At 44.2% G+C, this 16900-nt stretch overlaps 1 protein-coding gene across 1 annotated transcript; it reads left to right on the forward strand.

The window, feature by feature from the left end:
- Positions 1-690: 690 nt before the first annotated feature.
- On the forward strand, positions 691-15092 carry Nudt7 (nudix hydrolase 7). The gene is made up of 4 exons (XM_036188215.1): positions 691-813; positions 3350-3503; positions 10284-10442; positions 14462-15092. Exons 1-4 carry the CDS (start codon positions 707-709, stop codon positions 14822-14824), a joined length of 783 nt encoding a protein of 260 aa, XP_036044108.1. The 5' UTR covers positions 691-706; the 3' UTR covers positions 14825-15092.
- The last annotated feature ends 1808 nt before the right edge of the window (positions 15093-16900 follow it).

A 16900-nucleotide genomic window follows, 5' to 3' on the forward strand; every position in this document is an offset into this window, starting at 1 on the left:
GGAAGGAGATTCAGCTCTCCCCTAGCCTCACCAGTGCAGAATCTTCCTTTTTCTTTCTTCTGCCCCCTTGGCCTGACTGATCTTGAGCTCATGACAATCCACCTGCCTCAGCCACTCAGAGTGCTGTTACAGCAGGCTCCACCATGCCTTGCTTGATTCTTCACTTAAAAAATTTTTTTGTTGTTGTAAAGGCAGAGGGCAGATTCGAGGAGTCAGGGAGATAAGTGAGATGGGAATGTATGATGTGAAATCCACAAAGACTCAATAAAAGTTAAAAAAAAAAAAAAGATATTTGTCACTGGGCTTGGAAAATGGTTCATCAGATGAAAGTACTTGCTGCCAAGCCTGAGTTCGATCCCCAGAACTCACAGGGTGAAAGGAGAGAACTGAGTCCTGAAAGTTGTCCTTTGATCTACACACACACACCACACACTAATAAAGTGTAATATGTTTTAAATCAAATATTTTTTACAAAGGCTCGTAGCAAATTTTCTCATAGGCTCCATGGTTTTAAAGAAACGCAAGCTGCTAGAAGGAAACAGTTTTGGTGTATTCAGCTTTTTAAACCCTGTCCGCCCCGGACACGCCCCACCTGTGGGCCCCGCCCCTCCCGGGTCTGACACAGTACGGCTCTTCTGAGCTTCCCGCCTTCAGCCTCTCCTCCTTGCGTCGTCCCTGTCCCTCACTACCCAGGCCTCAGTCTGCTATGCGCATGCGCGTGAGGACGCTTTGCTTCCTGAAGTTCCCAACAGCTGGTAGCAAAAATACTACGGGGCCGATGCCGCGACCTTGTGGACTCCGAGAGCCTGTCAGGTAAAGCCCTCCGGCTCCAGACACTAGAGCCCGACCTAGCCGGGCTCGGATCTTAGCACAGGCCTGAGTGGGACGCCCTGCCTATCCACCCTGCAGTTCAGGCTCCTCCTCGGGGCTCGCCTCCTGGATGGCCAGCTGAGACTTTGCTCCTTCGGCTCCTGGGGACAGAGTGGAGGTTTCCCCTAACAAGATTCACACACATGCAGGCTGTCCTCATCCCCCAAGGTCACTGCGCTTCCCTTTTGCCAACCTGTGTCCCTCTTCAGTAACCCATGTCCCCACAGCAGAACCTCAGAACCCAGGGATAGCCAGACAGCCCTGCATTAGGCGGACGGGGTTCAAGTTCCTGGGTGGCTACTTACACTCATGATCGTGGTTCTTGCTCAAGGCACTGCTCCCAGTCTGGGCTCACATGATCCTGTTATCTACAGGGCTGTCCTGAGACACACCGATTGGCGAGTCCTGATCAGAGCTGTTGCTCCTATTTTAATGGTGATAGTCTCTAGTTTCTGGCTTTTGTTTCTCCTGCTGCCTCTGGGCAGCTCTAGGGGCTCCTTAAAAGCCTCCTTAGGCAGAGTTCTCCCCGCTTGGCTAGTTGTCTTTTCTTAACAGAGACCTGTGCACTGTGTGCCCAATTTCAGTGACCCTTTCCAGGACATTTGATTGGTTTGCAGCCAGCACCTTGCCACATGGAAAGGGCGGGGGAGGTGGTGAAAATGAGCAAATGTCTCCAACCCATGGCTTGTTAAGGGTGTGTTAGTCGCTAGCAGTCACAGCTAAGTGTGCTTACTGGCCACTTAGTCTTCATGACTATTCTCAAACAAGTTACAAATGAGGACTCTGAGGCTCCAGGAGATGATGACAATTTTTTTCCCATTTGTAGCCCAGGCTGGGCTCAGAATTTTGGCAATCCTCCTGCCTCAACTTCCCAAGCTCGAAGATTACAGGTGTGAGCCTGGCTCCATCCATTTTTGAGATGAAATGAGTTCTGGCTGACCTACACATCTGCTTTTGCACAGTTACACTACAGAATAGTGAAAACCGATGTCCACTTTCTATGACCACCGTGACAAAGTCCTAGGAACAGTATGGCTTAAATAACAGCCGTTTATTCTCCTCTTGGGTTTAAAGGCCAGTCCACAATCAAGGCCTCAGCAGGAACACAATCAGAAGTGTCTGGGGGCACTAATTTGCCTCTTCTAGCATTTGGGGGCTTTTGGTCATCCTTGGCTTGTAGCAGCAGCCCTATGGTCCCCAACCCATCTCCGTGTGTATCTCTCTGCGGCCTCTTCTCTTCCTTCAGAGACACCTGTCATTGGATTGGGAGTTCCCGTAAAATCGGGGTGATCTTATCTCACGAGCCTTAACTACTTACATCTGCAAAGATCCCACTTCTGAGTAAAGTCACATCCCCAGGTTCTAAGATGACATGAATGAGGCCACTATCCCATGCCCTGTGCAGGCCAGCAGCATAATATGTCTGAGGGACCCAGAAAGAGCTGCAGGAGAACACTGTCATCTGTGGTGATGAGTCTACATTTTTGCATAACCTTTGGTAACGGTACTCAAAGCACAGTCTCCTGAGCTGCTGCTGAGGCAACATCATCACTTGGAAGTTGAGTCAAGTGCTCCTTAGGTCTCACCTCACAGTGTGGGGTACATCCTACCGTCTATTGAGAGCACCCTTCTTCCAGATTCTGTGGATGTTTGAGTTTGGGAATTACTTTTAAAGGACACCTGGGTTTGAGAACATGGCAGAAGGGCCAGGCAAGCCTTATAAAGACTTTTGGACACACCTGTCCTACCTATATGTAACTATAGTGTTTCTTCCCCCAGAGCACTAGGGACAGAACCAGGGCCTCCCATGCTAAGCAAATGCTCTACTGCTGAGCTACATCCCAAGCCCTCTTTTTAGTTCTTATTTTGAAACAGGGTCTAGAGTTTAAGGTCGGCCTTGAACTCATACTGTATCCCAAGGATGCCTTGAACTTGTGATTCTCCTGCCTCAGCTCCCAAACAGCTGGGATTACAATGAAGCTCAGCGTACATACAGATGTCAAAGTTCAACTGTTTACATTATTGGGGGAATGTCTTACTGTACATACTTGATTTAGTTTGGGTTTTTGAGGTGTCATGTATCACAGGTGGGCCCTGAATTCACTGTGTCCCCGAGGACAACCTTGAACTCCTGGTCCTCTTGCCCTTGCTTCTCAAATGCATATATTACATACATGTATAACCTGGCTTACACTTGAATTTTAAATTTAATTTGCCTTCCTCAGCATACTCGTGTATGCAACTGTGGACTTGGTGTTTTTGCCTCATTCATTCTTGCCAACAATATGAAGTTTAAGTACTGTGGTTTCTGCTAGGTTATTGGAAAACTATAATGAGACTCAGAAATGAAATCCAAGATACACTCCCCCCACCCTCACCCCAAGCACCCATCCCACCACACATACATAGATCAGCAGGGCTAGGAGCTTTCTGCCACAGCTCTGCTCTTACTAGAGATCTTGCCCTGTCTTCATCTTAGGAACAATCTGATAGATGATGCCAAGGCTCGCTTGAGAAGGTTTGATGTCGGGACCAGATATTCCCATTTGTCTCCTAATAAATACTCTGTCCTTTTGCCACTGCTGGTCAAAGGAGAAAAGTTGTACTTGCTGTTCACTGTCCGATCAGACAAGGTAGGTGACAAGAGGCTCTTGTGACATCTGGGGCATTTTAAGTACACATCTGTCACTTTGTCCTCATTTCAAGGCTACCATTCTCAGATGAACTTTTGAAATCATGGTGTTGGAGGGGTAATGGAAGCTGCAGGGTGAAATGGGGTTTTGTTTGGTGATTTTGAGGTGCATGTTTGTTCTCTATCCTAGGCTGGCCTTGAACTCATGACAATCGGCCTGTCTATGCCTCTCAAGTGCTCACTTAAGTTTTAGTATTCATTTTTTAGTGGTGTGTGTGTGTGTGTGTGTGTGTGTGTGTATGATTATGGAGGCCAGAGGAAGACATTAAGTGACCTCCTCTATCACTGTCTGCCTTGTTGCCTTGAAACAGACCTCTCACTGAACCCAGAGTTTGTGTTTTTAGACTAGGCAACAATCCTCTTGCCTCCACCCTGGCTCAGAACTAGAGTTACAGGTATGAAAGGAGGAAAAGGGTCTTGCATCATGAGGAAGGGATGTGAGACACTGGAAGTATGAGAGAAGTGAGGGGGAGGGGCACATCAGTTGATGTGTGTACTCCTTATATATAGGTGGAAGTATGTTTCTCCATGGTAGTCTGGTAACCTGAGGTAATCAACTTCACTGGGAAAGTGAGAATCTCTTTACGTGTGTGTGTGTGTGTGTGTGTGTGTGTGTGTGTGTGTGTGTGTGATGGTATTGTGTTCCCAACAATATTGTGTACCCTAATAAATTTATCTGGGGTCAGAGAACAGACAGCCACTAGAACAGAGCCAGAAACGGTGGCTAGAAAATGGGTCAGAGCAAGCTATAGCAGAAGTTGGGTGGTGGTGGTACACACCTTTAATCAGCATTTGGGAGGCAGAGCTAGCCAGATCTCTGAATTCAAGGCCACTTTAGAAAAAGCTAAGCATGGTGACCCACACCTTTAATCCCAGAAACCCAGCCTTTAATCCCAGCCAGTGACAGCAGAAAGAGAAAGGTATATAAGGCGTGAGGACCAGAAACTAGAGCAATTGGAATAAAGCATGTAGTTAGTTAAGCATCTGGTTGGTTAAGTGTTCAGTCTTTGGAGCAACACAGTTCAGCTGAGATTCATGTGGAGGAGGACTCGGAAGCTTCCAGCCTAAGGAAAAAGGATCACCTGAGGAACTAGCAAGGTGAGATAGCTGTGGCTTGTTCTGTGTCTCTGATCTTCCAGCAATCACCCCATAACTGGCCTTGGGTTTGAGTTTCATAAATAAGAACTTTTAAGATTCCTGTTATGTGTGTGTGTGTGTGTGTGTATGTGTGTGTGTGTGTGTGTGTGTACATGTACATATATATTCCTGAATACAAGCTACTCAATCCATATTGTGTTACTCATACATGTTTTGAGGGCTGACCATTTGGTGTTGGAGCACCACTTGATGCGCTCTTCTCTGGGGAAGACTCTTCCCCCTATTCTTGGTATTCATTCTCAGCATTCCATAGTTGTCTGCAGTCCTTTAGGTAGAGTTGAGGCCTTCTCTCCTCTCTGGCATGTCTGGTGATGTTGTCCTTACTCAGCTCATGTTTAGGCTGTCACATTGGTGAGAGTTTACGAGTGTCTCCCAGTAATGTCAGAAGCTACACTGGTTTTGAGACGGTCTCTTATTGGCCTGGGGGCTCACCAAGTAGGCTAGGATAACATATATGAATGTAATAACAGTTGACACAAAAAAGGCCATGAATTTGAAAGAGAGTAAGGAGGGATATATATGAGGGTGTTCTGAGAGAGGAAGGGGAGGGAAGAAATGATATAATTCTATTATAATCTCAAAAATAAAATAAATACAAACCAAACAAAAGAACCCAGTGTAGACAGCACCTAAGGAGTGGTACCAAAAGTTGACCTATGACCTTCACATGCACATGTAGACATGTGCACATATATGTACACCCATATAATCATGTACACAGCTTTCACTATTTACAAAGGGAAATGATCCCATGCCTAGGTAGAACCCTTTCTGGTTTCAGTAGTCTATGAAAAGTTGGTTTTGTTGTTGTTGTTTTTAAATGCACCTGCTTGCTTCAAAACAGTAGAGCATTTGCTGGGAATAGAGTTCTCAGGAATCCAAAAGGTCTTTTTCCCCTATTAATTGGGGTCAAGATGGAAGGCTACTTGAATGAATTGGCATGCTCTGGGGTCTCTTTGAAGGGCTTTCAAAACATATTTTAAATCAAGTCCACATTTCTATCAAGTCCAATGAGTCCTTGTGGGTGCCCCTGTCACCAGCTACCATAGAGTTGAATGTGCGAACAATAAATCACATTTTAGAGGTAGTGGAACAGAAGGTGTATTTTTAAGTCTTTATAAGACAGGCTGTGGTAGACAGAAAGTAGTCCAGCCCCTCCTTTCCCACCTCTCCCATCTGTCACTGATGAGAAGATGTGTGAGGCCATAACTGCGAAGCAGCTCCTGTGGAACTCCTCATTTATAGCAGGGAAGAACTGCTAATGTTTTATGTTTTCCACAGACTTACCTAGGGCTGGGAGTCTGGCACAGAACACTACCCTGGTATGCATGAAGTCCTGGCTCAACCCTCAGCACCACAAAATAAAATAAACGAATGAATAAAAAATAAAAAGCTTGCTAAAACGGAGTCTTCAGCTGTAGCAGTTAAATGAAGTTCATAACAGCCTTAGTCCTCTCAGTGTGCTGTTACAGAATGCCTTATCCTGGATGGCTTATGAACAACAAGCATTTCTCATGGCTGTAGAGGCAGCCAAGTTCACTATCCAGGCATCTGCAGATCAAGTGCTTGGCCCTGGCCTCCTCTTTCTAACTCATAGATGATGATTTTCCCCTGTGTGCTCCCAGGGTGAGCAGAGCAGTTGGTAGAATCCAGCCTCATTGATAAGGGCCTTGCTCCATTATAATTTCCCTTGAGCCTCACTGTCAAGTGGCTTGAATTACCTTGTGACTGAGAATTTCAACATACAAGGTAACAGGTATTTTGTCCAGAGCAGGCTCCTAGCTTTCTTTAAACAGATCTGTCAACCCAAGGACTCAGAATGCCAACAGGACTTCTTGGTTGAACTCTGAACATCAAGAACTGACTTTTTGGGGTTCTCATTATATCCCCCTGCCTGGGAGCTAAACAGAGCTCCATGTGCTACAGCCTCAGCTCATGACCGCCCTGAGGTGTAACAGGTGCACACTGATCTTTGTACACAGTTGGCAAGAGGCTGGCCTACGAGTCTTGCTGAGTCAGGCTTTCACAGCAGATGAGTGGGGAGGACAGTAGACATGGGTAGGTGAGGGTGTGAGAAAAACTGGGCTTGGCTGCCTGAGAAGTTGGGTGCTACAGAAAAGAAAATGGTGAGGGCTGCATCTTTCAGAGATGAACAAGGAGGAAATTACTGGCATGAGGACACATTGTCCTAAAATCAGAAAGGACTGGAGTCAGAGATGTGGGTGGAGAAAGAGGGAAAGAGGGGACCCTGTTCTTCATGTGAGTGAGCAAAAATAAACAGAGATGTTGAAACGCATGGCACCAGTGGTGATGGCTCCTCGACCCTTCTATGTTTTAGCAAACTCTTTTTGATTTCTTTAAACCTACATGGGAGTGTGCGTGTGGGCATGTGTGCACCATGGCCTTGTGTAAGGTAGCTCGAGGACAACTTTTGAGTCTCTTCTCTCCTACCTTGTTGTTGAGACAGGTCTCTCTTGGCCTTATCTCAATTCCCAGCTCCAGGATCCAAAATCTTGCTTTTGGAGCTTCTGTCAGGTTGTCTCAAATTCTGCAGAATGATTGCTGACTGACAGAGGAACCTTCCAGATTCTGGACTGTTCTCCTGCCTCGGCCTTCCATACAGTTGTAAGAATTCTGAGGTCACAGATGCATGCCACCATACACAGTTTTGTGTGTGGATTCTAGGAATCAAATTCAGATTGTCCAGCTGAGTCATCTCTGTGGCCCTAGAGACTCTTAATAAATAGACGGTGTGCTGATTAAGAACAAGGCCTCTGGAATTAAACTCCAATGTATAGCTCGCTATGTGAACTTTGTCAGGTAACTTAACCTGTAGGTGTCTTACCCTTTCTGTGAAAATAGAATAATAGTAACCTAATGTGGTTTGTGTACCTGTTAATAGAGATCATTTGTGAAAACAAAGGAATTACTGTTCAGCCATATTCAGACCTGTGACAACATGGCAAAACCTCACAAACAAGATGCTGAGAGACAGAGAAGGTCCCATGTCAAATGGTTTCATTTACATGAAATAATCAAACTGGAAATCCATTTGGACAGAAAGCAAGAGAATGCAGCTGAGTGCGGCGTGGAGGTGGGGGAGCTTAATGAGTGTGGTTTCCTCTTGGAGTGGGGAAAACATTCTGAAAATAGATATTAGATATGGTTCTACATCATTATGAATTTATGAAATGTTCCTGAATTGTTTGTTTTAAATTGGTTAATCTTATATTAATTTCACTTCATTAAAAATGCTTTAAGATATAATAGCTTGTAGGGTTGGTAGAGTGCTTACCTAGCATGTGCCAGGTCCTGGGTCCGATCCCCAGCACTGCCTAAAACAGGGGATGGTAGTGCAAATCCTAAACACTGCACTGGGGAACAGGAAGCAGGGAGGTCAAAGGCTCAAAGTCATCCTTGACTGCATAGCAAATTTGAGGCCAGACTGGGCTGTATGAGATCCTGTCCCAATTTTTCCCCACAACATATAACAGCTACAGAAAAATGCCAGTGAAATGCATGCCCTGGATGTGGTCAGCACCCTTAAAGGACTTAGCAAAATCATCTATTGGTAATACCATCTTTATAGTATCCTTTCTTTTAGCTTTTACAAATCCTCATTAGGGTCTGTCTGTTTGTGTGTTTATGTTGTCTTTTAGAAGCATGTAGAGAAAAATCAGAAGTGAGGGAAGTTCTCAGTTATTAAAGTGTGTGTGTGTGTGTGTGTGTGTGTGTGTGTGTGTGTGTTTGCATGCATGTGGAGGACAGTAGTCAACACTAGATGTTTTTCTCAATCATCACCTTATTTTTTTAAAGTTTTCTTGACATTTCCTTCTAACTGTTTGGGGGGGTGGAGGAACCTTTATACATGGCTGGTGAGAATATAAACTAGTCCAGTCTCTATGAACGTCAGTATGGAGGTTTAAAAATTTTTTAAAGATGTTCCATACAACCCAGCCATTCCACTCCTAAGTATTTAACCAAAGTATTGCAAACGAACAAATCACAGAGATACTTGCACATCAGTGTTTACTGAAGCACTAGTCACAATAAGTAAATCATATATGTGTATATATAATGAAATATATATAAGGAAAATTGAAATAAATGAAAGAAAAGCAAAATCATACCATTTGTAAGAAAATAAGTGCAACTGGACATAATCACATGATGTGTTCTTTCATTTGTAGTTCTTACATAGACACATAAAATCATGTGTGTGTATATGATATAAAAGGAAAAGGAAAGCCGATAAGTGTGGTGATATTGTGTTCTCCAATATATTGTATGCACCTTAATAAACTTATCTGGGGCCAGAGAACAGAACAGCCACTAGATATAGAGGCCAGAAAATGGTGGCACACACTCCTTTAATCCCAGGAAGTGATGGCAGAAAGCAGAAAGGTATATAAGGCGTGAAAACCAGGAACTAGCTGGTTAAGCTTTTAGGCATTTGAACAACAGTTCAGCTGAGATCCATTCTGGATGAGGGCTCAGAAGCTTCCAGTCTGTGGAAATAGGATCAGCTGAGGAATTGGTGAGGTGAGGTGGCTGTGGCTTGTTCTGCTTCTCTGATCTTGCAGCATTCACCCTAATACCTAGCTCCAGATTTGTTTTTATTAATAAGAACTTCTAAGATTCATGCTACAGATTAGGGAGGCTCTGGAAACTAATGGGAGGGAAAAGAAAGGGGGGCAGGGAGTATAGGAGAACTATGTTCTCCATACAATATAGACATAGACATATTTTGTATAAATAAAAACATCTAAAACATATCAATGAATTGAAATTAGTAATATTTTTATGAACATGTGAGTTTGCCAGACAAGATAAGCCTATATCCTTTGGTATGTTTTCTATGCAGTTTTATTTTTCTTCAAGTACACACATTATTAATAAAGTTAAATTATTTCCATAAGGGATATTTTCATGTTCTATATGTAATAAATGTAATATGTTAAAAATCATATCTAAAGGATATGTGGTGAAATACAAAAAAGTAGCATGTATATTAGGTGAATATGTAGCAAAATTTAGTTTAATATTAATATTGACTGAAAATATCATAGGTTTATGAACGAGGGAAAAAACTATGTAAAATATCTATTTCAGATAGGGAACAATACAGAGAATTTTCTAAACAGACATTTCCCAACCTTTGTAATAAAATTATTAGTGTAAGATATATTTGTGGTGTGTGTGTGTGTGTGTGTGTGTGTGTGTGTGTGTGTGTGTGCATGCTCTTGCATACTTGTGCAAGCATGCACATGTACCATGGCATTCATGTGAGGATCAGAGGGTAACTTGCAAGCATCATTTTTCTTCTTTCACCATGTGAGTTCGAGATTCAAACTCTGGTTGTGCCCTTACCTGTTGAGCTCATCTCATGGGCCCTGGTTTGGTTTTGTTGTTGTTTGTTTGCTTGTTGGCTGTTGTTTTGTTTTTAGGATTCAAGGAAAAACATACCTTGTACACTGTAGATGTTGAGTTAATATTTGTTAAATGACTAAATGCTTCTCAAATTGAAATCTCACTTTGTAACTCTGTTCTTTCAATCCCCCAGCTGCGAAGGGCACCAGGAGAAGTCTGCTTCCCTGGAGGAAAGAGGGACCCGGTGGACATGGACGACACAGCCACTGCTCTCCGTGAAGCCCAGGAGGAGGTGGGGCTGCATCCCAACCAAGTAGAGGTGGTCTCTCACCTGGTGCCATATCTGCTTAATGTAAGGACAGTCACGGTCCCTCCTTGAGCTCCTAGGGGGTTCCACATTTGTTCCAACATAATTCCCAAGGACACGATGCACAGAGACAGGATACCTGGGTCCTTGGGTAGACTTTGCCCTTCATGAGCTCTGTGGCTCTGGGTAAGCCCCTCCCACCCCATCCAAAAAAAATGAGAGGAACGCTACCTCAATGATTTTCAAACTGGGTGCCATGGAACACTGAGTGCTCTCAGAATTGCTCCACTAATGTTCAGTTTATGTGTATTTTTCTCCAGCATACATTTATGTTGAGAAGCCAATTGAAAAATAATATGCTATTGTGCAACATACTAATGGTATCCCTTTGGAGGGGCCCAGTGTTTTCTGTCTACTCTAATGTTACTCATTTTGGGGCATACCTTAGGACATAGATCCCTCTTGTCAAAGAACTAGGGGGCTTTTCATCCTCAGCCTTGTCTTATGTACCATAGTGCATTTGATTAGTCACTGTGGGCCTTTAGTCTGTGATTATTTCTCACATTTCATGTTACCATGACCCTGGCAGTTTTAAGCCATACTGGACACCCTTCATTTCAGGTACCTCATGGTTAAGGACTTTATAAAAATATTTTATTTTTATTTATGTGTATGTAGGTGGCAGTGAATGTGCCTGCAGGATCGTCCAGAGGCCAAAAAGAGGGTGTCAAATCCACTCGAGCTGGAGTTTATAAGTGATTGGGAGCTGGAGTTATAGGCGGTTGGGAGCCACTTGATATGGATGCTGAGAACTGGAACTCTGGTCCACTGCAGGAGCAGCATGTGCTCTCCACTGCTGCACTAGCTCTCCATGCCCTGGGCTCCTCATGGTTTGACTAGGGTCACAATTTGGGAGAACAAGATCATTTGACGAGATGCCTGAAAACTGCCAGTGTTTGCCACTGCATTTCTGTATGAGTCGGGAGTTCCTTATTCCATAAATCCAACAGCATAGGAAAACCTGGAGCTGGGATAACTAGGTCTCATTGGCTGTACTATAACAAAGCCAGTATGGAAATAGACTTTACGAGTCACTTTTTGATTTTAACTTGTATACCAGCATTATTTTATCAGTACTATAACCCTTTACATTCATGTCCAGAATGACCACAGAAAGTAGTCATCTGTTCTCATGTCCCCACACCCCATATCTTCCATGGTTGATGCCTGACACAGCTATGATGCATTGGTCACAATGAAGAAACAATGTTAGGGCACGATTGTAAACTAAACCCACACTTTCTTCACTGCTTTTCCTATTGCCTTCCCTTCTGCCCTTGACCCCACCCCACCTACCAGATTGAATGCAGTTGTCAGACCTCTTAGTCCCTGTGACAGTTTCTCCTGCTACACTCATTGTGACTGTGGCAGTCTCAAGGTTTACCATTCATGCGTTTTGTTCCGTGTCCTTGAAATTGAGTTTCACCGATATTTTTCTCATGATTAAGCTGGTGTTACAGTTTTGGTGAGGAAGACTACAAGGTTCGATGTCCTTCCCACATAACCACAGAACTAGGTATAAATAGTTTAATATTCTATGCCTTGGGCTTTCAAGAAAGAATTATATTAAACCATAACTGCCACCAGTGCCTCACAGTTGGAAAACTGGGACATTAGATTGTCCTTCAGTTACAGTTTGCTACTGGACTGCAAAAATCAGTGATGCTGAGCCCGACCTTCTTCACTGAGCCTATTTGAAAAGTGGAAAGGACACATTGGAGAAAGATTCAGTATGGAATAAGCTGGTGGCCACTCCATAAATTCGTGCGTGCGTGCGTGTGCTTGTGCATGTTCGTGTGTGTGTGTGTGTGTGTGTGTGTGTGTGTGTGTGTGTGTGGTGACTGAGAAAGACAGAAGAGACACATGAAGAAAGACCAGAGACAGAGCTATAGAGACACACAGATACAGACAGACACAAAGAGAAGAGAGCATTAGAAGGAGGGATATGTGGCAGCTGTTTCCTCTTTAGTCGCATTTTCTAATGGCGATGATTTTCAATTGATTTCTGCAAATCCCCCAACTCATTTTAAGGAGCTGAGTTTAAAACTCTATTAACTTGTTGACATAAAGCAGTTAGAAGTTTCTCAAACCAGAGTCACTTCATTTCCACAATCCCTGGGAGCCCCTGAATTGCATGTGGGTGGATGCAGTAATGGAGTTCACAGATGTTACCTTTCTGTTACTCTGACAAATACCTGAGCTAATCACCTGATAGGGTCTGATGGTTAATTTTAAATGTCAAATTGCCACAGCCTAGAATCACCTGAGTAAAGAATCTCAACTGAATTATCTAGATCAGATTGGCGTGTGTGTGTGCGTGTGTGTGTGTGTGTGTGTGTGTGTGTGTGTGTGTGTGTGTGTGTGTGGTTTTTGTGGTAGGGACCGTGTCTTAGTAGTTAATGGATGCAGGAGTGCTCAGTCCACTGTGAGCAGAGCCATCCCCTAGGCAGGTGGTCCCGGGCTGTACAAGAAAGCTCCCTAAGCATAAGCCAGCCTGAGAGCCAGCAAACATCATCATCCATGGTTCCTGCTTCACTGCCTGGGCTGTGAAGTGAGTTCCTTGCTCTGGAGTAATACTATGTGGACCAGTAAGCAGGCCCTCCTTTGAGTTCCTGCCTTGACTTCCTTCAGTGATGGACCCTGAGCTAGAATGACGAGTCAAATAACCTTCTCTCCCCCAGTGTAAGTTTTGCTAAGTGTTTTATCGCAGCAGTACAAATGAAGTTAGAACATGAAGGACCGTTTAGTTCAGCTCATAGTTTTGGAGGCTCGAGCCCCTGGTTAGCCGCCCCCCTTGCTTTGAGAACTGTAGCAAGGCACCTCATCTGACATAGCCTGTTGGGGTTCTCTTGAGACCTCTTCATCCATCCTTCCTTCCCACTATGTGTTTCTGCTGGCCAGCAGCTCTCTGCCAAGGACTCACTGTTGGGTGACTGCAGATGACCAGCTGGACATCCTGCACAAAGGGTCAGAAGTGTTAGGATGACTTCCTGAAAAGCCATCCTCCACCAGCATCTGGACCTGAGCCTGAAACTTAGCTCCTTGTCTCTAGCCGGAGTAGCCCCCACAACACCCTGCCCGCTTTCTTCACCAAGCTGTTGCCCTCACTCCTTAGCCCCTCACCAGTTTCTCCTGGTAGCACTTTCTGAAGAAACTGCTTACACCTCAATCCTCTGCTCACCATCTGCTCTAGGAAACCCATGACTTCCAAGAGTGTGCTCCTACCCAGGACCCAGCATGGATGAGGCTCTCGGTGACCTATGAACCCAGATTTATTGCCCTAAGGCTATTTAAGATCTGTTTCCCCCTTGTCTCCTCTCTAGCCGAAGGTTGTTACTCACCAAGGATGCATTTAATAGTCTGATCTATTTCCATTCTGAAACCCTCTTTGGCTACCTCCCACCATGGGAGGTCCCCACGAACCTGTTTAATCTTCTCTAGACTCCCTCCTTACAGTGTACTTGTATCTTTTCCCCAGTATCTTTTCCATGATCCAGGAACTTCAAACTGGAGACCACATCTGGGTTCAGTCCCAGCCTCTCTTGCAGGCTTTCCAGTAGAAGTGAAGATGGTCCATTCAGCAGAAACTCGGAGTCATTTTGCAAGCATCTGTGCTCATAAATAAAACTATTCCTTCACAAAACAAATATGTATGTTATGAAAATATAGTTTATAAGCAATTATATCGCTTACAATTTTTTGTGTGTTTCCCCCTGAATATAAGTACGCCACAAGTAATATGTTACTTTTTTGTTGATAAGACATCATAACCTCTGTCCTCACCAAGAGGAAAAGGTGTGTGACATCAGTCCAGATGCCAGCACAGGTGGAGCATCTCTGTTACGTGGGGGGCATGGATTTGTGTCAGGAGTACCCCTGCCCCGTGGCCTACCTAATACCATATATCATAGCCTTGGTCTTTCCTCTCCTAGAAGTGGCATGGGTTTAATCTTTGAAACCATATGTGGCTGCACTAATGTGTGGATCTGGATTTCTGCTTTCAGAATGATGCACTGGTAACCCCAGTAGTGGGTTTTCTAGACCATGATTTCCAGGCCCAGCCTAACGCAGATGAAGTTAAGGATGTGTTCCTTGTGCCTTTGGACTATTTCCTGCATCCCCAAGTCTACTACCAGAACCACTTTACACACGCTGACTACCATCTTGTTATACACTGCTTTGAGTACACAGACCCTGAAACTGGTCTGAAGTACCTAATCAAGGGAATGACTTCAAAACTGGCTGTGCTGGCTGCCTTGATTATTTTGGAAGAAAGTCCCTCCTTTGAAATTGAGTTTGATCTCAATGACCTGATACCATCTTGTGAAAAGACCTTTCTTCGTAAATATCCTTCAAGCAAGTTGTGAGGTCATTAAAACCCAAAAGAACATCCACGAGGTTTTTGCGTGAGCTTCTGCACAGAATGACAATGTCAGCAAGTGGAATCTGACAGGTGTGAATATTTTCCTGCAATGCAGAGGTAAAGGCCTTGCCTGGTTTCCAGGTGCCTTTTTTTTTTTTTCCATCTAGAACACTAAAAGTGTTTTAAGACTGGAAAAATGCTTTGGCAGGGCAGTATAATTTTATCCACGATGCCAATATTTTTAGTTATTTTAGGGGTACCTGGCACATAGTAGGCACTTAATAAATATATGTTGAATATATGGCTGTGCAATGTTCATATCATTTTTAAATATATTTTTAATCCATTGTTTCTCATGACAAACTTCTGGCTAACCATTCAAGCCTACCCACTTGTGACTAGGAAGATAACTCCACCTATATTGAAGTTATCTATATTGTGTCTGTCTTGCAAGCATAAGGATCTAAGTTCAATCCCCATCACCCATGTAAAATGACTCAGGTGTGGTTGTGTATATTTGTAATCCCAGCATTGGGACACAGAGCCTGGCATCTCTGAGGCTTATTGTCCAGGCAGCGTACATACCCTATTTGGCAAGCTCCAATTCAATAAGAGTCCCTGTTTAAAAAACCATAAATGTTGGCAGTGCCTAAGGAATGACAGCTAAGGTCCTCTAACCTACACACACACACACACACACACACACACACACACACACACACCACACAGAGTTTACCTTACCTTGGTTCTATGACAGTAGAGTTTAAGCTGGGTCAACAGACTCCCCCAGGGTCTTTTGCCATTAGATGTGCCCCTGCAATTTAGTTGGGGGCAATATGATGTAGGGGAAAGATGACATTCAATTTAAGAGAAAAGACAGCTCCCCTGGGCCCCACTTCCCATCTTCTGTCAGCTGCAGTATGGATATATCTACAAACCAATCATGACCAGGTAGATGCTGAGGGGCCCAGCTCTCTCTGTGCTTCACAACATGGAAGATACCCTGTTCTCTACCTGACCTTATTTGGAGACCGTCTCAAGGCCTGGATGCTTGACTTATCTCTGTGTGACTCTGGATGCAGTTCCCTGCAGATGCTATCCCCCTGCTGCCCATATGGTAATTAGTCATGTGCTAGGAACATTATGATAGGACTGCGCTTTCACAGATGATAACTAAGGCTATACTAGGAGCTTTATGATTGGGGCGTGCTGTTTAGTACAAATCAGGTGATACCCCAGCTACTGTTCCCAGTCCTATACATTCCCGGTACTCTGGAATAAAGCTGAACTGACTCACTGAGCTGTCTCCTAGAGAGCTATCCCCATGCTCACAGGCTATACAAAGTTCTCTGTCATTGCTTCTGCCCCTTGTCCTCATGGACTGGTGGCCAACAGGCAGTGAGGAAAAAGGGGACCCCCACAGGTAGGTGACGAAATTCCCTAAGGGAATGGCAGGATGCTAAGAATAGTGAGCGCCTGGCTCTCCAAGTGACTCTGTGAAGCAAAGCAACCCTTCAAATCGAGCTGTTGACAGAGGTCAGTGATGGAAGGCAGTAATAAAATCCTGTCATCTTTCTGCATTGTAATTTGGAGCCCTCTCATTGCAGTATTGCTGCAACCCTAAATAATATACTATAATACTTGAATATGACAAGATGAGTTTTCACCCAAGCTCAAGGGATCACACGCAAAATTGGCATCCCAGCTCTGACTCATGATGTGAAAATTCTGTGATGTGCACAGAATGTCATAGGCACAGGAGGGGGCAGGCGGCAGACACCTGAAGCAGCTTAAAGAGATGAGCAGGAGAGGCGGCCCGTGTGCCTCCAAATATAACCAGCCATCTCCCAATATGCTGATGGCAAATAAAACACCAATTTTAAACACAAATCCTAAATAAGAAAGACAAGCATTCCAAACTACATGCCTTGAGATCTACTGCCTCCATGACCATCACCATGGACCAAGCTTCAGTGTCAGCGAGGATTTCTTTGTTTAATTGAGATATTAACTGTGCCAAGGTCAGAGAGGCTGGTAAGTGAAGCCCTAGAACCACAACTCCATACTAATTTCACATCCT

Source organism: Onychomys torridus, chromosome 5 (assembly GCF_903995425.1).
Source record: "Onychomys torridus chromosome 5, mOncTor1.1, whole genome shotgun sequence".
NCBI classification, from domain to species: domain Eukaryota; kingdom Metazoa; phylum Chordata; class Mammalia; order Rodentia; family Cricetidae; genus Onychomys; species Onychomys torridus.